The sequence below is a fragment of the Leiobunum rupestre genome, chromosome 6 (assembly GCF_980474605.1).
Source record: "Leiobunum rupestre chromosome 6, qqLeiRupe1.1.hap1, whole genome shotgun sequence".
In the NCBI taxonomy this organism is placed as follows: domain Eukaryota; kingdom Metazoa; phylum Arthropoda; class Arachnida; order Opiliones; family Sclerosomatidae; genus Leiobunum; species Leiobunum rupestre.
The window spans coordinates 11,167,668-11,192,380 of NC_143389.1; the positions used below are offsets into that span (position 1 = coordinate 11,167,668).

The 24,713-nt window shown below is 38.8% G+C and overlaps 1 protein-coding gene across 1 annotated transcript; it reads right to left on the minus strand.

Annotated features, from left to right (window-relative positions):
• Nucleotides 1-223: 223 nt before the first annotated feature.
• On the minus strand, nt 224-23,207 carry LOC149939254 (lysophospholipase D GDPD1-like). The gene is made up of 10 exons (XM_090178573.1): nt 22,937-23,207; nt 22,171-22,213; nt 10,389-10,524; nt 9,939-9,984; nt 9,738-9,859; nt 4,094-4,183; nt 2,842-2,975; nt 2,021-2,083; nt 1,494-1,545; nt 224-459 (listed from the first exon to the last, which is right to left on the minus strand). Exons 1-10 carry the CDS (start codon nt 23,058-23,060, stop codon nt 313-315), a joined length of 957 nt encoding a protein of 318 aa, XP_090034699.1. The 5' UTR covers nt 23,061-23,207; the 3' UTR covers nt 224-312.
• Nucleotides 23,208-24,713: the final 1,506 nt, after the last annotated feature.

A 24,713-nucleotide genomic window follows, 5' to 3' on the forward strand; every position in this document is an offset into this window, starting at 1 on the left:
TAACGCTGCTTCCATTTTGAGCACGTTTCCTCCGGGAGCTTCGTTGGCGGTCTATATAGATAATCTATTTTAATGTCATTTTCTTTTTTGCTAAATATTGTAAAACGGATAAATAAAGAGTTTACATGCTTAATGATTATAAGTTACTAAGCTTTAGTGCATATCTTTTACTGCTATGAAGTGTATTTATACCAATATTATACTCTATGGAAAATAGGGTAGATTAAAGAAAAAACCATTTAATAAAGTAAAATTTGAACAAATTTACTGTTAAAAATAAATTTCATATATTATTTACATAAACATATTAAATTAATTCTCAACTAAATCATTAACATTCTTCAGTGTTCTTAGATAATAGTCATTTAACAAGGTAGGGTAGTCAGTCATTATGCCACTGACACCATATCTTCTTGCCAATTCGAAATCACTGTCGTTGTTAAGTACCCACACATAAGTCTGAAAAACAAAATTGTAAATCCTATTGAAAATTTTAAGGCTTGAAATTATTAATAATAAGAACATATTAATTACGACAGAGAAAATATACAGCTTATTTGCTATCTCTACTACACTTGGAAGTTGACTATCTTATTGTGCCTTAACTGTATCTAAATAGTATCAACTTTACTGAATTTGAACTATCAGTGAAACTTGTGGCCAATATTTAGTCAAGAGTAAGAGGTATTAAGTATGGATGCTGCGCTCCACCTCCATATAATACTGATAATTAACTATTATCAATAATCACTGGAAAAATTTAGTAGAAGAAACATATCAGCTAGCTTATTAAATGTGTAAAACGTGCTTATACTTACGACAAAAATGTATCTGCACTATAATCAAATCCATACCCTATCCTATCAGTGATATGAGATAATAATAAACTATGTTTATAACCTGCATTGCAACAGGTCTGAGGCCCTTAAAACAGCGATACAAGTTAATTTAAACCTTGTGGGAGAGTCATGGCTACCACTTACAGAGACAACCAGTAGCGTCCCTACACTAACTATTGCTTTAAAACCTAGGGGCTGGAGTGGTTCTCAATTTTCACTCGATGCCAGAAGCTGGTATCGAACCAAGACTCCTCTCGCTTCAAGGCTTATCACTTTGCCACCCTGCCAAATGTTAATAGTCTGATGCTGGTGCACAGGGACGTTTTGGATTAAGAGGGGTACAGTTTGAAAATTGAACTTGGCACTCCCCTTAAAGTAACATAATAAAAAATGAGCTTTTGGTCCCCCTTTCCAACTTGAAGAGAGTACATTGTACCCGTGCAACCCCCCCCCCCCCTTCCTACACCACTGGTATGATGCTAGAAGCTGGGATTTTTCCAAATTTAACATTTTGCTATGAGGGACACATCAGGAGTGCTATAGATTTTTTGCGGTACCTAATTTTTAAACACCACTTATGTGCATTACAGTATTAGTAGAATGTAAAACAATGAAGTTTCTCAGAAATTGTATTTTAATTTTAAAAAAACTCACTTCAATTCCTCTTTTCTTTAGATGATCAAAAAGGCATTTTCTTATTAAGAGCCTACATTTCAAAGAAATACGATTAATTTTGAAACAAAACTCACTATTTTTTCACAAATTAATTAACAAATAACATTAATTGGAACAATAATTTACTCCCTCTTGGTTTTAGCCACCAAAATTAAATTTTCCACTAACCATAAAACACTAATTCCCAACGGCCAACCCTCGATCATTATAGGGTGCATTTCTAGTTAAGTACTGATTTTTATTGTTATTGTGGTATTTAGAAAGGCTATTCTAAAGTTACATGTTATATAAACCACCCTAATCTGCACATAACCTCAAATTGCATTCTGGCGCTATCAATAAAGAGTTACGACGGCAAGTGTATATATTTTTTTAAAACTTCATAATTCCCGAGCCTGTTTAAATCACAACTGTGGCTATGAGAAATAGTACTGAACTTAATAGAAAAAAATAGAAAAACACTATGTGATATATTCTATTACTAAGGGAGAAAAATAACTTCATACTTTTCTATAAACCACAGCAGTGTTTTCCTGTATTTGTTACCCAATTCTTGAAAAACAGGATTTCTGAAACAAATATAAAACTTGATTACAATATTCTAGATCTTTGTAACAGACTTTATTGTATTTAAAAAAAAATATATATTTATCGTCATATTGTCACCATTTTCCTCTAAAACAATTGACTACCACAAATTATTAAAAATTTATGCAAGCAGAAGTTAATGATTCAGATGTGTGTCAGTTTGTTATCTTCACAGTGTAAAATTTTTACTGAGAGTCTTTTTCTAGTGGACTTTGGAATAAATCATTGCCTCATCCTCATGGGTATGACGTCAATTCTACATTAATAATAATAATAATAATTAGCTAGGCTAATACCCAAGGGAACCCACTTAGGCTTAAGTCATCAACTGATTTTTAAAGCCATTAATTTAGGTGGCCTGGTTACAATGCGTAGGAGGGTGGTGGAAAGCCGTTCATGCCACGCGAGCCAACAGGTCCCTACCCTAACTATTACCATTAACCTCAACAAGTTTATATAAAAGGGGAAACCGAAGAGCTCGGGGGTAAAAACCCCTTAAACCAGCAGTCAATAATTATATCAACTTAACGGACACACTTATGGAACAATAAGACTTATGATACAACTATTTCGTTAGTGATAGGAAATTGTGCCCTCCAGCTACTTGTACATGTATAGCTACAATATCAACGAAGAGGTTTAAACTAAATGTTTTCACATTTAAAAAAAGGAATATTCCATATTTTACAAGGCCTCCATATAAATAGATCAGCATCAAGACATGTAATGCAGTACTGACCTTCTAATAGCTGAAGGAAATGGAATTTCCAAACAAGATTCCTTTAAGGGTATGAAAGGAAGAAGGCCAGTATACATCAGGACTAATAAAACCACAACACGTCGGAATGAAAAATAAACAGGCATTTTTGAATTCTATAAAAAAAATCATGTTAACTAGCTGATTAACCTTAGATAATATAAAATGAAAGGGCAATGTAAATAGTTGGGTTTTAGGGTACAAAAACAATTTGTTTACCTAAAGGGTACTAACCTCACCCCTTATGTGGAAAGTTGCGTCTAAAATCAACAATACAATGAGGGGAGTCAATTATAGGAAACATGCATTTCATCAAACATTTTAAGTGATAACAACATTAATTTGAATAAGGAAAATGAATGAGTGAAAAAATCTTATACAATTTGATCCTCAACATTTCCCTCACACCCCACAAAAATTAAAAAAAAAGAAAGTAAATTGAATATATTTTGGTATTTGTAATTTCAAATTAAATTAAAAAAATTAATTAGAACACAAATTAAATAAATAAGTAAGTAGTAAGAACATTGTCATGATGTCAGCAAATCTTCCAAAAGTGACCACAATTATCACAAAATCACACAAACATTAAAAAAAAATTAAAGAACTGTCCAGATCTTTAAATAGAAAAAAATGCCAAAAACTGGTGTATTTACCCTCATTTCCAAGGTAGGCCTAATAAATCAGGTCGTTGCCTACGTTACTATTTTTTTCCCTCTGATTCACAAGAGGTGGCTCTCTTATCTGAACCTAATATTTCACAAAGTTCGTTATTGTTCAAAGTGGGTGTTTTAAGTAATAAAATATGTTATCACTTTTCTTTTTCTTAAAATCTGGGAATTGGAACTTCTAAAAAAATAGCAAATTTATCAAAACGCAACAGATTGAAATGCCATATTTTTTGTGGTTTTTGACTTTTGAACCACTACTGTTACCTAGACAACGGGGTTCAGATACGAAAGAGCCATGTGGTCAGAATAAGGTTAATGAAAATACCAGAAATAAACTGACAAAATTTTGTATGCACAGGTCTTTATACCAACGTAGGCAGCCCTGAAATTGTTACAAATTTATAAATCTGCACATTGACCCTGAAGCTAGATCCGTTGGAATAAGCATCTCAGTATCACAGGTGGACTAGATACTGCTAAACTTAAATTTAAAATTTGCCCCATGCAAACATCACTTTTTTTATATTGCCCTTAAACTAAATTCACATTTAACATTTAATTACCTCCATACGACACTTTTTAACAATTGCATTGTTAGTGTTACCCCAAACTGTGATATCTTCTCTGTTAAACTGTTTAGTAAGGCTAGAAACCTAGAATACGAAAGAAAATGTTTAGCGCATAGCTTTCATTTAAAAAATAATTGTTAGCGGGAAACAATATACCTCTACACTTGGAATATCTAAGCAAGATTATGGTGGACTTGATTAACATAGAAATGGACGTGGTTTATAAAGGAGACAGTTAATGGAGATGATTAAACAAGCTACGTCTTACATACAACTAAATTTCACGAGCCACTTTCGAAACATGGTACTGGCAATTGATCTGTAGAGATTCCAAGTGTGTATATATATATATTATTTATTGAAATTAATTTCTGGACCTCTCTGTAAACAAGTCTTTTGACTTAAAGGGATATCCTAAATAAAGCATTTATTTATTTATTTATACACATACATATATATCTATATTATATATATACATATACATATATATATCAGGAAACTATATACTCTCTTTTAAGAAACGTTTACTGGGCGCCGCCATTATCGTACAGACAACTAACGAGCAAGCCCTCTACCGCAGAAATTTCATCCCCCCAAAACCGGTTATTTCATCACCCACTTGTAATGGGGGGGACCTTGGCACCGCCAATGGAAAAGCCATTTTCCCAGATGGCGCCACACGACTGGTTTTGGCGGGAAGAATCCGCTATAAATGGAGACGCTTTGCCCTGGGAGATTCGTTCCTGACCTGGAGATTGAACGGTCGACTTCAAGTGATAATCATTAATACTTTATGTAAAATTAAATTACGAAATAAAAGAGTTATTTTCTTGCATCCCAATCAAGAGGTATACCATTTTTTGACCCTACAACCCCCATACACTTACATTCTTGGAGGCACCGCCGAGATATTTTGTTTGTATGGTGGTGAGTAGGTGGTTTTTTTTGCCGTTGTACTTAGTTTTCTTTGACCATAATTGTGTTAGGGTTTTATTGGGTTTTTGTTTTACGTTTAAAGTTAGATTAATCTGTTAAGTTTTATGCGTTGGGGGAGTTTTTTTATTATTCTAAGTTTTTATTTTGGTCATGTATTTCTGGCTTGTGGCTATTTTTGTGGCTCTGGCGGTTGTCCTTGGTTTCTGTTGGGGCAGTCGTTGGGCGGGTTCCTTGCCGGTTTATCCTGAGGTTCCTCCATTACCGCGGGGCAGGGAATGTCGGGTACCTGAGCGTGACGCTTATAGGGAAAGGAGACGGAGACGGAGACGTAGGGCTCACCATACATCTAGCGATCGGTCATGGGTTCCGGGGGCGTCTAGTTCTGATGGGGATTCTGAGTATCGGGCTATGCGGAGGGCGGCACTCGATTCCGAACTTCGTCACCAGCGTCTGGGTCCTAACCCTGGCATGCGAGAGAGGGATAGAGATTTATTGGATTTAGTTGCCGTGCGTCCGTTGACTTCGGGGCCTTTGCCTGTCCCTGGGGGGATCAACGTTCCAGTTCGTCCTCCATCTAGCCGGGATGGTCGATCAGCAGATGTGGCTGCATCCTCGGGCACTTTGCCGATGGGAGGGGTCGCGGACAACGTAGGTGTCGGGCTGCCGGGGTCTACGGTTCAGGGGAATCCGGGTGGTGATGGATCGGTTCCTCTCCCCGGACAGGGAGAGCGTCTTGCGGGCAGACCTGTGGGGGGTGGTGCAGCTGGCGGGGGAAAGCATTCCGGCTTTTCGTCGTCGGGTTGTCACCTTAAATTCCCTCTTGGGGAGTCCTTTACCGGAGGCTGAGCTCCTAAGTATCCTATTGTCTAGAATTGATCATAGGGTATGATTTTCCCGGGCGCCCTGTAGGTCGATCAAGGAGTTCGATGCAGTGGTGCGGAATTTGGGGGTGAAACCATTCAATGATCCCTCACAATTTCATTCGGCCCAAGGTTTTGGGAATGTTTATCGACCGCCCGGGAAGCCGGGGTCTGGTGGTTTATATCCTGGGCAAGGGGTCCGTCTCGGGGTGGTCAGGATGGAGCACCTGTTGTCCGACATCCTCTTACTTGTTTCCTTTGCGGGGAGACGGGTCATTTTGTTAGGGATTGTCCCTCTCGGGCGGATATGGGTCGCCGTCCCCGGGTCCGTGATGAGTCCGTCGGTCCTCCACAGGCCGAGTCGGGAAACTCTTGGTGAGGCCTTTGGTTGGGTCAGGAGGGTCTTCACCTAATGGCACTGGCTCTAGTAATAGTACATTGAACTCTGTAAGTTGTGGGGGGCGTCTACGGGGGATTGCGGTCCGGGTTTCTAATGTTGCCTGTACGGCGTTTTTAGATCCTGGGGCAGAAATTTGTGTCATGTCGGCGGGGTTTGTGGCCAGGCTGGGATTGGAGGCCTTAGTCCATAGGGTGGAGCGTCGTCTTTCCCCGGCGGTGGGTCCCAGTGTCTCCTGTCTGGGAAATGTGGTTCTCGATGTCAAATTTTCAGAGGACATTGGGGCTGTTCCTGTTACCTTTTGGGTGGTAGAGGGCTTGGGGTTTAACCTAGTTCTTGGGTTGGACTTCGCAGATACGATGGGGGTGAGGGTAGATTATGTACGGAATCTATTTCACTGGAAGAATGGTACGCTCCCATTGTGTTTTCTTGAGACCGGACTGGGCGTTCTGGGGTCAGGTCCCGATGAATCAGTAATAGGGGATCTGTTGGTGGTCGGCCAATTAGCTGAGGGACAGCGGGAGGATTTGGAGAACCTGTGTCGGGAGTTCTATCCCCTTTTCTCGAAAGAGGCGGGTCGTACTACTATCCTTCGCCACCGTATCCGGCTCCAGCCGGGGACTGTTCCATCCCAGAGGCAGCCTTTTCCCCGTAGCCCACATGAGAATGATTTGATTGATAAAGAGGTGGCGGAGATGCTTCAGCGGGGGCTCATTCGTCCTTCGAGGAGTCCCTGGGCTTCCCCGGTATTATTGAAGGGCAAGAAGAATGGGGAGGTTCGGCCCATTATTGATTTTACGGCGGTTAATAAAGTGGCCATTGGGGATCCTTTCCCCATTCCTCGTATCGATGAGGTTTTGGATCGGGTGGGTAAGCCCAAATTTATTACTCGGTTAGACCTGAAGTCGGGGTTTTGGCAAGTCGAGATGGCCCCTGAGGATATCGATAAAACCGCTTTTGTCACTCGGGAGGGGAAGTTTGAATTTTTGGTCACGCCCTTTGGGTTAACTGGGGCTCCTGCCACGTTCCAGCGCCTCATGAACCGGGTTCTGCGGTACGCAAGGCGTTTTGGGATCTCGGTATATTTAGACGACATTGTAATTGCCTCCCAGACCTGGGAAGATCACTTGGCTGCGTTGCGGTATGTGTTTTCCCAGTTACGGAGTGCGGGTTTAACTCTGCGGTTGGATAAGTGTAGCTTTGCCCAACCAAAATCGGAGTTGTTTGGGTTCATTATTAGTGAGGACGGGGTACAACTAGATCCTGGTAAGGTACGGGCAGTGGCTGCGTTTCCCAGGCCTCGGAGCGTACGGCAGGTTTCTCGGTTCCTGGGGATGTGTGGCTGGCACTCGCGATTCATTCCTCATTTCGCTACCTTGGTCGCTCCCTTGAATAAATTAAAACGGAAATCTCAACGTTGGAGGTGGGGGCCCAAGCTGGAGGCCATCTTTCCAGGGGTGGAAGGATCAGATCTCCAGCGCTACTATCCTCCGCGTCCCGGATCCTGCGGGTAAATTCTTTGTGACTACTGATGCTAGTGGGATTGGGATTGGGGGCATGCTGTCTCAGGTGCAGAAGGGGGAAGAGGTTCCTTTGGCATATGCCAGTCGGTTACTCCGGGGCGCCGAGTTGAAGGTTGTTCCCGTGCCTGGGGTTCAGGGGGTCTCGGAGGTGCCGGTGGGGCCTTTGGTCGACTTGGAGAACAGGGTGGCGGGCCCCGGGGATGCGGACAGGGCGGTGGTCACGGGGTGCGATCCTTTGGTTAAGCCTGGGTTATTCGGTTGGAATCGCCTGGTAGTTGCCGGAAAACGGGTCGGGTGGGTGTTGTCTATTATTATTCTCCCGAGCCTCATCGGGTCAAACTACGCTCCCGGCCGGAGGTGGTGACCTTCCTCCAGCGCTATCCGGGGTAGGGGGGGGACTTGGGCATCGATAATTTTTCGTTTTCTCCCCGTGCGGTTGGGGCCCCTCCGTTTGAGGAGTTCCGCGATGCCTTGTGGTAATATCTTTTAATCTAGGGGGGGGTTTCTGGGTTTTCCATTTTGGGGGGGGGGCGGGATGATGTAATGGGGGGACCTTGGCACCGCGAATGGAAAACCCATTTTCCCAGATGGCGCCACACGACTGGTTTTGGCGGGAAGAATCCGCTATAAAAGGAGACGCTTTGCCCTGGGAGATTCATTCCTGACCTGGAGATTGAGCGGTCGACTTCAAGTGATAATCATTAATACTTTATGTAAAATTAAATTACGAAATAAAAGAGTTATTTTCTTGCATCCTAATCAAGAGCTATACCATTTTTTTTCCCTACAACCCCCTTACACTTACAGACTGTAAGGTAATGGCGGTCGATTGGGAAGGCGCGTTTAAGAGTCTATAGGTATACACTTGGAGTGGCTAAGCAAGATTTTTACGGCCATGATGAAGCTCTTAGAAATGGGCGTGACTTAAAGCGGGAAAACTCACAAGAAAAACTCTCGCGCCTCGCTACCTTAATTCGACGAAAACTCGTCATTAAGCCTAGTCATGGTTAATATATTATTAGCTTACCTGATTATCTCCATTTATAATCATACAAATACCTGAAATTAGGTATCACTACACTTCTTTCGCGAAGAACATTATAATTACTTTAAAATATTAAGTACGATAACAAATTGAGGTTTTTAAATCCATTGTTTTATTAGCCTATTTTGCACGGGAAGATTTGTTACCATGACGACGCATCATTTTCGAGTCTTACACTTTTTACGCCTTTTTCTCCCAATGGAGCCATAGACATTCCAAGTGTATACCTCTATTGTTTCCTGCATATATATACATACACATACACATACACATATATATTTGTTGTTCCTAGCTGGCAGTTATGATTTCTGTTCATATTGCCAGCACTGTTACTAGAAGCATTTCAGAAGTTAGACACAGCAATAAGTTCATTTGTAGTATGTAGGAGTTAAGTTTCAAAACGTCTTGCACGCAACCAAGATACCTCATAAAAACACCTAGTTGAGGACTAAGCAGGGTTCGAAATAAAAAACCCACATTTAAAAAAAGTGGTTGTTTTTTAGATGAAATTAAGAAAGACTCAGTTCACACTTATTTTAGTTTTAACACATGTTAATTAATATTTAGTTTAAAAATTCATTGAAAAGTGAAAACTATTGTCATCTAATGGCAAACTTAATTTTAAATATATGGTTCATAAATTTTACTAGAAATGTCTTAAATTTTATAAATATAATAATACGTCTATTTCTGTAATGTTACCTTGTTAGGCTAAATTTTAATAAAACCCTAGGACTAAGACACAAAGAGGTGACAAATATAAAAATCTTCCATTCTATAACGGATGTGGGCTCATGGAAAACAATTTTTAAACCTGGACCCAGGCCTAAATGATAGACTTATGGAAAGTAAATAAATTCGGGCCAAAAATGCATACCTTTTTAATTAGGTCATCATTATTCAACTTTATATCAATGTTCACCGGAATACTAGGAAACATTTCATACACTTCTGTTAAACGAGGAATTCTCCTGTCATTTTTACCATGGCATATTTTTCCTACATAATGTAAAATAAATTTCAGATCACCTTACATAAACAAAAATTCGTCCAATATTGTTTGTCATTGAGAACTTACCACCAGCAAAGTCAACTGGTAAACTAGACTTTAATTCTGGAAGTTCCTTATTTTAACAATTCCACAAGGAAAAAAAATGGTTAGTTAAAAATCACAAATCAACATAAATTTAGTCTTATGCGATCTTGAATATTTGAAAATAAAGTTAGTTATAATTCTCTGATTTTGTTTTACAATTCTCCCATTGCCTTTTCATCTAAAAGGCCTATCATCAGTGCTTGAAATGACCGGAACGTCGTTCCATTTCATAAAAGTTTTTCCTCATATCGGCGTGGTTCTTTAAGACTTTTGTAATGCACAACTCCCATTTTTCAGAACTATCAGAAGCTTTGAAAGGAAACACGTTCCAGTTCATGAATAAGCCCATTTCTAGCACTGCTAAGTTGTCATGTTCACAGGTATTTGATTTATCTGTGCCCTAAGTTTGAAACTCAGGGAAAACATACTTACATAATAATTTAAATCACTGATGTTTACATTAACACCAGTTACCCTGTATAGATTATTGTCATGACTGACCACCACTTCTCCATCTTTCGTTAATTGCAAATCAATTTCAAGCATGTTTGTTCCAGAAGACACAGCACTGAAAAGTTTGGATACAAATACATAACATTTCTAACTCAATAAATATTATGATTGTGAGTTAAAATTTATAATTATGTTCCACTTTTTATACAGAAAGGCATATTTTTGGGTGGAGGACTGGTATTTTTCGGTTCTCACTAGAGACGCTACATCAATTTGTCTTTCATGTCACTCCACATATAGTTAATTATTTCAACTAAATGCACAAATACATATGCCTATTTTTCTAATATCTGTATCGGCTTAAGCGAAGCCGATATTGCCTGATACCAGAATTAGAAAAAAATTTTCAGAAAAACATTTTAAAATTGTCGATTAACTAACTAATGATAATATTTTATTTCATTGGCCGCACCACATATGCCAGACTTTAGAATCTAGACCATACCTTTTTTTGGACAGGGGGTAATGAGTGTAAACCAATAAAATTAGCTTTGTGATAGAAAATATGTATCACATAAAATGAAACCTTCGGATGTGCTCTTGGAAACGTTTTCAATTAAAAATATAATAAAATGGTATGACAGTGCACTGAACTTTTACAATTATTTTATCATATACACTACTGTTATGACAAAGAATATAAAGCCCCGGGAATGGAAGGTGTAGCTCCGTCTAGTGGAACTTTTGCGCCTCTCGTTTTTAAAGAGATACCGGGTTGCGGTAACCATTTCCGGTTACTCTGATTTGCATTACTGGAAGTTTCTAGCGCAGCCAAAACACGCGGCCAATAATATCAATAATTCCATTCCTGCGGCTTTATATTCTTTGGTTATGATAGATAACTTTGTTAATATCGTTCAATATTACTGCTGATGTATCAGCTGTACTCATATCGGTGCATCCCTAATTTCAACCAACTGAACATAATTATAGACTTTTGATAAAACTTACATGATTTATAAGACTGTTGCTTTTGTATATATTATACCATGACGATAAAGGGCCCATAGGTTGAATTGGGCATAAAGGCCCATGGATTCAGCACTAGGCAGGGGCGGGATAAATAAAAATTATATCTATACACTACCTGGTGGAGTAAAGGAGCAAATCCTAACAACCCCCCTTACCCCTATACAATGAGTCTTGCCATCTACGAAACAGTTTGTTTTAGCTCTTTTGAGTATACTCATAATTGGCACAATAAATCTGGTAATACATTATTTGTTTATTTTCAATTGTTTTGACATTTGACCTCCCGAAATAACTGAGAGGTAGAATTTTCCGTTCGTGAAAAAAAGAGTTTAAATTTATATTTCAAAAGCAAAATATATACAAATGTATTAAAAAAGAACCGAGGGGTTGATCACTACGTGTAATCGGTGTACAAACCTGTAGCTTTAACTGTACTAATAAGAGTATGCATACCCTATTCTACCAAAGGCAATACTCGGTGTACAGAAACACAGAAGCGGTTAACCATTCGGAAAGAACTTTGTTGGCCAATTAGTAATTGTAAACTTTTGAAAAGGCGCCAGTGTAGCTGTAAGCTGAAAGTTTCCTAATGCATGCTTGTTTGATTATATCCAGTAATATCTCTGTAGCACAGAAGAAACTGCCTATGATATTTAAATCTGTAATGTTGATACAAAACAAGTGATACACTCTAACCTGCATTGTTAATAAACAATTCCACCGGACACTTCCAAATATTATTTAAAATAGATTTTAACATAATTAAAATAATACTAGCTATTTGTGTGTTATATACGAATGCAAAATATAACATTGCAATAATAATAGCTAGATGGCGCATAAACCCTAATGTAAATATAGGGGGATAGAACTTTACTCCCATCTTGCTAGTCGGCCCCATGGGAAACTATTGGGTCATTCCAAGACAGATTTTGCCACTTGTTCACCGAATCGAAAACTTGTATGCAGGGTTATTTTGGCTGTAGAAGTTGATTCTGAAATTTTCAGGAAGATTGGTTGAGCGGTTGCTGAGATACGGTGTAGTCACATTTTAGAAAATGACCTTGACCCCTACCATTAACCATTTTTTATCTCAGCTTCTACTAAACTGAAAAATTCGAAAGAGGGCTCATTTTAGAGGAATTGAAGAGCGCAATGTGCACTTAAATGCATGCTTCATATAAGAGAAAATACAATAAATCAAGTTTTAAATAGTTGACCTTTGACTATGAAAATAGCTCATTTTTAATTTTTTTCTGCATTCCCTATACGCGCTTTAGTTGCAGTCCAAAAACTGCAAGGGTAATACGTTTTGTTTTAAAAAATATATTGAAAAATAAAAGTTATATATATTAGATCGAGTAATGCAGTGTTTAAATTTTGAGACATAAAATAAGCTTGTTCTATTTTCGAACTATCTTCCTTTTTCAAACAGTATTTACCACCGATTTGGTCGATTAACGATGGGCATTGTATTTTGCCTATTACATTTTCAAGTGGAACCCAGCATCGGTCCATTTTTTAGGGCCAATACAAATTATTGGATGTATTAGCAGGATACATAAACTTTATGAAGACATTTTAAATTTACATAGAATAGTCCAACACTTTTCCGATATAGTACTTTTAGTCGTAAACCGCAGCTAAGAACTCTCCTTCCACAAAAGTCTCTTTAACAGTTTCAGTTTCGATTTCTACACTAGTAGTAGATATGGAAAACACTTTCATTTCGTCCATTTCAGACAGAAATGACACCTTGAGGGTATTTTCGTCGATGGGAATGAAATTATGATACCTCTGCGTGCCTTTAATTGTCTTAGTCGAGAAAATCGTTCTTTCAAGAGCAGGGTTGTTTGATTTAAATCAAGTTGATTTAAATCAGCGATTTAAATTGCGATTTTAATCAAATGATTTTTTAAAAAAATCGTTGATTTAAATCTGTTTCTATAGAGTAGTATCACCTCGTAGCTTTGGCCATGGCCGCCATTTTAGGCGCGTTTTTTTCTCTATAGGAAAAAGCATGGGTGACGTTGCGTGATGTAGCACTGACACTACTCTATAAAAGATTGTTTAAAAGGTATTAAATTTCCATAAATGAGAGATTTACTATTGAATTATTATATTTTAGACCAATTTTGTCATAATATTACACTATTACCTATCACTATCACGATCCCTTCCTCACCTCATTTTTGGTTCTTTGAAAATAATGGACTCTCCCAGGCTGAGAAATAAGGAATTGTTTTAAACTGGACCTGTGGCCAGTAGAGCCTAGGTAGTTTAATTAAAAAAACTGGCCACTTACCATTTTTAACCTTCAAAATCAGGCTTTCATCATTTATGGTCAAATTATCTACTCTTGAGTCTTGACAATATGTGCTAGGGCATAGGCTTAGTGGGTTAGTTATTATGGGTATTTCAAAATTTTGGAGTGTTAAATAAAGAACTATAAATCTTAAAGGGAAAAACTTTGAATTAATTAAGTGGTCACCAGGGCCACTAACACCCCAGGCAATTAATTTTTAAACTGTCCCAGCTAATTTTTAAACTGGCGATTGGCCTGTGATAGTGCCTTATTTCTTACACAGTGTAGTTTTACTTTTCAAGGTTACTCCTGTGATACAAACATACTTATTTCTTCGAATAAATATTTTTGACATGATAAAACTGTCTACTATTGAATATAATTTATACAAAAATAATAATTATATCAATAAGCTTATATATTGCTTTTAAAAAGTGGCAAAAACCTAAAAATTAATGAAAAATAAAAAAATCCAATTAAAATCGAAAAAATCCAATTAAAATCAAAAAAATCAACAACCCTGTTCAAGAGATCTGATGTCTCTTTGACTTGGCCATCAGAAACATATATAAATTCAATGTTATTGAAAGACTTTTCCGCAGAAGTTGAACATATCTTGTGGCGTTAAAATCTGGCCAGAAATAGGTCTTTCCAAAGACCTATTTTCCGGCCAGATTTTAATGACGAAATGAAAGTTTTTTCAATTTCAACAAATCGAAACTGAAACTGAAAAAGAGACTTTTGTGGAAGGAAGTTCTTGGCTGCGGTTTACGACAAAAAGTACTATATCGGAAAAGTGTTGGACTTTTCTATGGAATTTGAACGTTTATGTATCCTGATAATTAATACATAAAATAATTTGCATTGGCCCAAAAAAATGGACCGATGCTGGGTTCCATTTGAAAATGTAATAGGCAAAATACAATGCCCATCGCTAATCGAACAAGGTAGATACCATTTCAATTACATTCAAGGTGGACACCAGCTCCGGACACAACACTTTTGTCAACACGAGCATTTCAAATTCTACAGCACCATAAAAAGGTGAAACCATCTAGAGTAACTCTACAATCCTACTCCTGAGACAAAGTAGAGATATTGGGCGAACTCTCTGTACATGTGTAATTTGGAGCTCGGCAGGCAACACTACCGGTCCTAATTGTCAATGGAAACGGACCAAACCTCTGCGTACGAACATGGATTTATTCCACACTCAACATTTTGACAACTTTGAACCACATCAACTCACTCGAACCACGCAGCATAAATACTAAGGAAAGACAATCCTTAGCAAGAATTCTAGAAAAAAATGAAATACTATTATCTCCAGGCGTAGGCAAGCTACAAGGAATACAAGCACACCTGCATATGAAGCCAAATGCTATGACAAAATATTGCAAGCCACGTTCAATTCCTTATTCTCGGTACGAAGTGGAAGAGAAAAAAATAAAACGGATGGAAGGTGAAGGTATCATCGAGAAGGTACATTTCTCAGAATGGGCATCACCTTTCATGGCAGTAATGAAGACGAATGAGGGCATCTGCATTTGCGGGGATTTTAAAAGCACTATAAATCCGCAACTCAACACCCACTGCCAAAGACAGAAGACTTGTTTGCCAAACTAGCAGGGTGCACACATTTTTCAAAATTGGACTTCAGGGAAGCTTATCACCAAATCGAATTAGATGAAGAGCCAAGGAAATACACAGTGATCACGCCTCTCGGACTTTTTCAATTCACACGCTTGACACAAGGCGTAGGCTCTTCCTCAGCAATATTTCAAAGGTTGATGGAACAAGTTCTCGACACGGTGAGAAGAGCTTTACCTTTTCCTGATTGGAGGAACATCTCAGTAAGATCACAATCACCAGTTGGACCAAGCCTTGAATGTTTTAAGAAAAGTCGAGTTGAAACTTAAATGAGAAAAATGCAAGTTTCTCGAAACTCATGTCAATTTCTTGGGCCATACACTAGATGGAACCGGAAACTCTTAAGAAGGCAAATCATCCGCAATCACATAGTCACCCTCACGCACAAACGTAGAAACACTACGTTCCTTTTTGGGTCTTCAAAACTATTATGGAAGATTCTTACCGGACAATGCCACGAGGCTCCCACCTCTATACTCACTATTACAGAAAACTGAAAAATGGAACTGGGGGCCTGATCAAGAACAAGCTTTCCAAGCAGCTAAAGACACTATTCTAAATTCAAACATTCTGGTCCACTATGATGTCAACAAACAAGTCACATTGGCCTGTGATGCATCACCGGTGGGAGTTGGGGCAGTAATTTCGCATGAAATCGATGGAAATTAACGCCCCATCGATTTTACATCAACGAGCTTAACCAAAGCAGAGCGAAACTACTCCCAGTAGGACAGAGAGGCTCTTTCCATAATCTTTGGAGTAAAAAAATTCCGCAATTATCTATCTGGAAAGAAATTTATTCTTCTTACCAACCACAAACCTCTAGTCACACTTATGGGCGCAGACAAATCGGTGCCACAAATGGCAGCCGCAAGACTGCAAAGATGGGCACTTCACCTAGCAGCGTACACATATGACATACGATACAAGAAAGGAGCTTCCAATCAGAATACAGACGCGCATATCAGATCTCCAATTCCACTTTCGGCGGAGGAACCACCAACTCCAGCTCCAGCTGAATATGTTTTCCTTCTGAAAGAATTCACACCAGGGCCTTTAACGGTCCAGGAATTGGCTATGCACACGACTAAAGATGAAGAACTGGTCAAGCTTTGTAAACACATGAAGGAAGGTTGGTTAACCCGAATTACAGACCCAAACATGGCTACATTCCATAGAAGACGAAATGAGCCCTCAATTTGCACAATATCATACTTATGGGAAACAGAGTAATCATTCCGCAATCTCAACGCTCCACAATGCTTCAAGAACTCCACAGCTCCCATCAGGGCATAGTCAAAATGAAGGCTACGGCATGTTTGAGAATCTGGTGGCCTAACATAGATAAAGATATTGAACAACTGGCAAAATCATGCCAGTTAGACGCACCAATGCCAGTCCCCAAGTACACTCCATGGAAGAAAACTACGGAACCATGGGCAAGAGCGTATGTGGATTTTGCTGGGCCCATAGAGGGCAAATATCTATTAATTCTACCAGACTCATTTTCAAAATGGTTAGAGGTTTAAGTCACGAGTACAACAAGTACCGAAGCAGTCACAATATTCCTACCAAGCATGTAGCAAGATTTGTAATTATGAAAGTTTTGGTAACGGATAACGGCACTTGTTTTCCAGGCGAGATTTTCAACAGTATACCAAGTCAAATGGTATCCATCAGATATTTACACCACCATATCACCCGGCATCAAATGGCCAGGCAGAAAGGAATGTGCGTACTGTCAAAACAAGTTTAAGAAAAATCACAGGGGGAACCAGCAAAGCCATTATGGTAATAGAACAAGGCCTAGAAACTTTCAAATGTTGTAAAAGATAAACACGAGTTTAGGAACAATAAAACGTGATGAAAATCAGGTCAGAAAACGAATTGGTGAGAGATCCGACGTTCCAAACTCAGAATCACTTCCAGGAAATCACAAGCTCCAACTATATTGATAGGCAACAGCATCACAACACCTCCAGTAGTTTGCAGATCAAAACTCAAGGGAAGGTAGCCACAGTCATGCCTCAACTAGTCATGTTCCTGCAGAGACATCATCAACTAGTCACGCATCAACTGTACCAGTTTTGGCATCATCAACCACCACATTACAGACACAATCAACGCCAATCAGACCAGGAATGACGCAGTTAACACCATCAAAAACGATCCAACTAAGAATGGATTTCATACCAAAGAAGAACACCCAGTCTGCAAAACCAATGCAAAGAATGCCATCCGATATTCCAGATAAGCAGAATACACCTAGATTCCCTCAACGAGACAGGAAGCCTCCAAAGCGTTTAAATCTTTAAAAACATTTTCATTGTATAACTTAAAAACCAAAAGGAGGGTATTATTATATACGAATGCAAAATATATAACATTGCAATAATAATAGCTAGATGGCGCTTAAACAATAATGTACATGTAGGGGGATTGAACTTTACTCCCCTCTTGCTAGTCGGCCCCCTGGGAAACTATTGGGGACCACTCTCGATTTAGACCTCTCCAGAGGTAGTATCCTTGTAAATAGCTCTATGTAGAATAAACTTTAGTATTAATCAAAACGTATTATTAATATACATTAGCTTAAACACTACATTGTACTAATACACTAATTAAAGAGACGAAGACAATGATACTAAAAAGTGCACAAGAAACAGTGCATTAACTAGTTGAGTCTAATATTCATTTGCTTTAAATAACTTTTCTTGTGCACTTTTTAATATTGTTGTCTTTATTATTATTATTATTATTGAGTGGGGTGGCAAGCCAAGCACTTCGACCTAAGGTCCATTGTGCATCCCCAAACTGGGTGACTTAAATAAGTCCTATTGCTGACAAAAAGCTTAAAATCTGCCTGGCCATGATGTTAAACAAGCTCTGCAAATCAGGTCATCACTGACCCCAATAGGAGTTAAATGTCTTTTTAGATGGCCGTAGCCTGTAAGTAGGCCAATAACAATCCTACTACTAGCCCTAGAGAGCGAGAGTAATTCTCCGGCTCTCTCCCTGGCCTGCCTTTGACCCTCAATCTCAGACCATTGTATGAGTTGACGATCTGACATAAACTTGGAGATCAAGCCGCGTACAAGTCCCCGGGAGATGGGGAGAGCACGTTCCGGCCCAATGAACCCAGCCCTCACACCTTCCTTGGCCAAGGCGTCAGCCCTTTCGTTCCCAAGAGGCCCCTTATGCCCAGGCACTCAACCCAAGAGCACATAGGAGATCTAAGCAGCTAAAAACCAGTTTAGAAAGAATACTATACTGGCTGAGAGCTCTAAGAGCGGCCTGGCTATCCAAATAAATCTGGATAACCTTGTCTTAGTCTTTATAATTATAATTTAAACATAACGCTCAAACGTACAAATGAAGTTAAAAAATTTAATAAAACGTGTTACTTAATGGTTAACTAATTAATTTAAAATCTTGGGAGCTACAAAGTAGAATGAGGCAGAAGAAGGACTACGGTTCGAAAACACCCAAGATTTTAAATCAGTTAATAATGAAATTTTATTTTTGGAACAAACTTATGTTGTCTCGGTCAAAGACCTTAGACACCAAAATTAATCATTAAGTAGCCGTACCTTTTTATTAATGTTTTTCACATTTTTAATTAACCATGGATTTTAAAGTAAATATTTACCATTTTTGGAATAAAGTTTGCATTATTTTTTTAAAAGGAGTATGCACATCCATGTTCATGGTGGATCAAGGAATTTCACATTAGTGTTAAACAGAAGCAAAGGATCGGTGCTAATTAAGTTAGTAGATGAATTTTTTTAGTTTTAACTCCCTTTAATCAACTGTGTACCTCCACCCCCGACTTAAAAACCTTTCTACACTCACTTTGTAATGAACCTTGCTTCATTACCGAATTCATCTCTGATGATACCAATGTTAGGAGTCCATGATGAGACAAGCGTTTGAATATGGCGGACAGACTTAGAAGTTTACTTAGAATTATTATGAAGACATATTGTTACTAGCTACATTTTATTATAAAACCACATAAATTACAATACTGCCTAGCTCCTATGGAGGCTAGGTGTGGAGTGAGGAACAATAGTAAGGGTCTACTATATATACCCATTCTTTTATCTGGTCTACTGACCTTTACCTCTAGACCTATTTATTATCTAAGTCTACTAAGGGTGGCGCCATCTAGTGGCTGTAATTTATTAGAAGGAACCCTTGGTCCTTACAACTTCTATTACACATTCTCAACAGAGCTGCGTTTGTTTGAGAACTACCAACCTCCTGGAAGGAAGTGAACATCACGCCAATTCACAAGTCCGGCTCCCGTATCAACCGTACTAAATACCGTCCGATTAGCAAACTTAATCATACCCTCAAATTGAGTGAATGTGTTGTGTACAATCAGGTATCTACCCACTTGGCTAAAACCAACTTCTTCCCAAGCGGTCACGTGTGACCAATCTCCTGGAGGCCACTAACTTGTGATCTATGTGGCTAGATGTTATCTACTTAGACTTTTCAAAAGCCTTCGACTCGATTCCTCATTCGCGTCTCCTTGAATCCCTTCATGCTGCGGGAATTACTGATGATGCCCTGGCTTGGTTAGCGGATTACTTAAGTGGCCAGTGCCAACGGGTTGTCCTTGATGGGGTCTCATCTGCATGGCGTGATATGGGTAAAGGGGTTCCCCAAGGGTCAGTCCTGGGTCCCCTACTCTTCAATGTCTTCATTAATTCTCTGCCTGATGCAATTACCATTGCTCTCATACTCCTTTTTGCGGACGACTCCAAACTCTTCCATAAACTTTGGAAAGTGTCCCACTGTCAGGAGCTCCAGGCTGATTTGGACAGGGCTTACCACTGGGCAAAATCACGTGGACTGGCCTTCAATGAGACTAAATGCTCTGTCCTCCACCTAGGGCATAAGAACCCCACCTTTGTTTACCATATCAATGGCACACCCCTCAATACCACTCTGTCTGAACAGGACCTCATTGAAATTTTCCATCCACACTAACAAGGTTGCCAAACATGTCCGAGCTGTGGCAGGGCTGGTCCGCCGTAATTTGTGTTTCCGCTCTCCTGTGTTGGTCAAATCCCTTTACAACTCCCTAGCACTTCCCATTTTCGATTATTGTTCTCCAGTATGGTCTCCAAGTATGGAGACTGACCAACATTCGCTCCAAAAAGCCCAGAACCAATTTATTAAATTGGCTAACAAAGTCTCGGCCCGCTCAAGCAAACGCTCTAAATATTCAACCAGTCATGATTCGACATAAACTCAACAATTTCTGCTTACTTCACAAATTTTTCCCTTGACTCCGGTTCTCAAACCAGGGGTCACTCCCTCAAACTAGTCAAACACCGGGCGAGAACCACTCGGCGGTTGTATTTTTTCTCCCACTCAGTTGTTAGTGACTGGAATGCTCTAACAATCTATTGTTTCGATTACCGACTTTTTTGCAATTTCGTTCCTCTCTGAGTGACCATTTACAAACCTCTTCGTACTTGGAAGGCCAATTGGTTATCTCGGACTATGAAATTACCCTAAGGTTAAGGTTAGGTTAGGTTGGGTTGGTTTGGGTTAAGGTTAAGGTTACGTTAGTGTTGTTTGCACACTGGGCGTCTCAATCAATGGCTTCTCTACTAGGAAATTTCCTTTACAAAATTCCTATTTGAGAGGCCAATTCATTCCCCTTTTCCCCATCAATGGCCTCTCTACTAGGAAATTTCCTTTACAAAATTCCTACTTGGGAGGTCAATTGATTCACCTTTTCCAAATCAATGGCCTCTCTACTAGGAAATTTCCTTGACAAAATTCCTATGTGGGAGGCCAACTAAATTTCAATATTTTATACGATCATATATTGTCCCCACCCAAAGCCCCACTTTTTCCCCAGATCCTGAAGTATGTTGGAAGAACTCGAAAATGATTTGTCAAAAAACGTCCACAATATTAGAAAATAATTCCATTTTATTGTAGTCTAGTCCAAAGGATATAATTGAAACATGATTTTATCTTCACGAGTTCTACTACAGTCAAACTATTGTCCCCTGAAAGCTTAGTATGGTTTGCACACTTTTTGCGTCTGAATACGTCCGTCGCGTGTTCTACTGCACCCTGTCCCATAAAGTAAAATTTATCCCTATTTTCTTAATTCACTTGTTTTGTATCCTTGTTTTTTAATTAACTGTACTCAGTAAACATCCTTGTACCTACGTGTCTGTGCATAAGTCGTCACGGCTTGGCAGACCATTGTCATTTATAAATAAATAAATATTTTCATTACTATGACCAATAAGCACATACACAAAACATTTTGTACTTTGACTCAAACTATTTTCTGGAAACCAGATAAAAAAAACTGAACAATCTCATAGCGTTTTCCATTGGAAACTCCGAGCACTCCCGGAGTGCTCCAAAATCAAATTCGTATTCCATTGGGAAAAAAGGGGCAACTCCGAGAGGGAGGATCGTCTTCCATTGACCAAGGTACTCCCTCCCGGAGTGCTCCCGGCTGCCCCAACTCAAGAGTCGGTGGGAAACAAAAGAGTGCTCCGAAAACGTTTCGTATTTCATTGGGAGCTACCAGGGCGAATCCTCCGAGCGCCTCCTACAGAGAGCAGTGACGTCATTCAACAAATCCGGATCACACTCGGAGGTTCCCAATGGAAAACGCTATCAGAGTAACAGCAGTAGAGCACAACATCTGTACAACGCAATTTTTTTTAATCAAATCTATTTTTGAAAATTTATTTATTTCTTGGTGTACAGAAATAAAAAAATACTCACTGTTGATATGCTGTTATTGTGTTTTCCAAATTCTCACCAGCTCCTTAAAAATAAATAAGAATTTTAAAGCCTTCAAATACATTTTTTTTAACATTATGGAAAAAGTTCAGAAATGCATTAGATTTAATTATATAATGTTTCAACAAAGTTCACAAATATTAACTAGGGAAACGTGGACTCACAAAAAAGTCGTTGTATGATTATGTTAGAAAATTATTTTTTGAGGAAAGAGCAAAGAGCTTACCTGTAACTAAAGATTATAAAGAGTGGAAAAATTAATATTATTTTACTTATTTTTATTTTATATAAATAATATTTTTAATTATGAGTATAATAGTAACAATATCGAAAAACAAGAGTTTTGGTGATCCAGGGTGTTTTTTGCTATTTATTTTCTAATTAAGTACTCAAAAAAAAGACTTAATGATGTAATAATTTTAGGGGAACATTAAATTTTTAATGAGTTTCAACTAATTTAGGGTCAGGTTCCTTAAATGGAAGGTTCCTTAAACAGAAGGTGCCAAGCGTTCACCTAATGCCATTTCTTTCAAAAAACACATGATTATGTATCCTCACCCTTAAAATTGAATTGGTTAATCTCAAAATTAATTTTGGAGTGAGATTGTTTCACCATGTCACGGCATAAAAGTGGGTAAATAAGCTAGCTACATCTCAGAATTTTGAGGTGGTGTTGCGGCCAATTCTCTGGCTCTTTAAGTACCTAATTTTTTTAGATATTGCTAAGAGTAACATGAAAAATACCTACCCCCTCGATGACTTATATGACGACAATGAAACCTAAGTTTCTTGGGCATGTGTAGTAATTGTGGATATTTGAATAATATGGCAGATGATACAATATAGCCTCCAACAACAACGCCTGCTATCATTTTCAGGGATAAATAATATACTTTATATTATTTTACTTTCACAATTTATTGAAAGATAAAGGTATGTAAACAATGCAGGGAGAAGTTGAATAGTTGATGAGATTGTACAATACACAACACAACGAACGAACGAGGCTACGAGCCCATTATCTGTCAGATAAACAGGTGTCGTCTGCTTAAGAGGGTTGTTTAGCTTTATGAAACTTCAAGCGGCGAAAACTCTTTCATTTAAAAGTTGGAAATTTATGGCAGACACTCATTCAGCCTTGGAAATAAGGTTTTATTTTAAACTGGTCCTTATGACCAGTGATCCCTTAGCATATGAATTATTAAACTGGTCCTTATGACCAGTGACCTGCTAGCTTATGAATTATTAAACTGGTCTTATATAAAACGTTCTAATGTCATTTATAAGCCTAAAAAAACCTATACTACATGTTTAGAAGTTAGATTATGTTGGTAACATTAACTTTACACGTATTCAAAATAGTTAACTTTATTTTATGAGTACCACAAGAATAGTACAATATAGTACTATCTCACCTAAGACTACTACCATAGCCTAGAAGACCCTCGTAATTTACCGTATTATCTCTCTTTCTCTAGGCCCCATAACTCCAGAGTCTCCGGTCCGTTACCGCGTAGCCAGGTAGCCTACCGTACTCCAGGGAAAGCGAGACTAGAGGATTGAGGGATTGAGGCCAGAGGGGGGTTAGACAGTTCGACTCGTTCAAGAGATGCGAGCGAAGGGACTCTACATAAAACCTCGACGTGCGGCCGCGGTGGTAGTAAGCGGAGTCGCTGTACATATAAATCCAGTGAAAAGAGTGCGACGTCACCATTGTAATTTGCCTATTGATAAAAACCGGTAACTGTCATGGTGGCCACTATTAACACCACAGCTGTGACGTTACAAGTTTTCAAAATCGTATCAGACGATAACACTCTATAGGGAAATCAAAATTGATATAAACCTTAAATTAATAGGTCATCTCCTATTATTTGGAATTATTAAACTGGTCACCTTCTGTTTTTTTGTTATTATTTCAAATTAATAAACTGGACACGGTGACCAGTGACCCCCCAAATTTTGAATAAATAAATTGGTCTGAGCAAATAATTAATTGGTCTTTGACCACCTGACCACCGTTATTTCCAAGGCTGCACTCATTCCGCTTAAAACGTCTTCTTCATCAAGGACTGCACCCATGGACACCGCCCAAGCAGCAGGAAAGTTTACACAGGTTGACTAATTCCTGGGGTAATTAATTCTAGGCACGAATGGTAGCCGGCTGCACAAATGAGACGCGAAACGGGGCGAAATTATAAAAAAATCGTAATTTCGCACACGCTTCGCTTGCTCGTGCGCGAACTTTAAGCGCACTTCAAGACGGTTGCACACATAAATATCGCCAGCGAATTCATAGAGCTCTAGTGTTTTTAAAAACCAAGTTCGCACAGGAGCAAGCAAAGTTTGTGCAAAATTAGGATTCTTTCTAATTTCGAGTCGAGTCGCGTCTCATTATGTGGGCGAAGTCGCAACTTTAAAAAGGGAAGTTTCATGTAAATGGCAGGTTTAAGGCCAATTTTGAGGTTTTGTCAGATTAACGGATCGAGATCGATCTATGAACACGTTTTTGTCATAGTGCCAAC

Coding starts and splice junctions, on each gene's coding strand:
- LOC149939254 (XM_090178573.1), bottom strand. CDS start 23,060: ATGATAGCAGGCGTTGTTGTTGGAGGCTATATTGTATCATCTGCCATA. Junction 9,985..10,388: donor TCAGTGATTTAAATTATTAT/GTAAGTATGTTT, acceptor TGTTAAAATAAG/GAACTTCCAGAATTAAAGTC. Junction 2,976..4,093: donor TTAAAAAGTGTCGTATGGAG/GTAATTAAATGT, acceptor TTTTTTTTATAG/AATTCAAAAATGCCTGTTTA.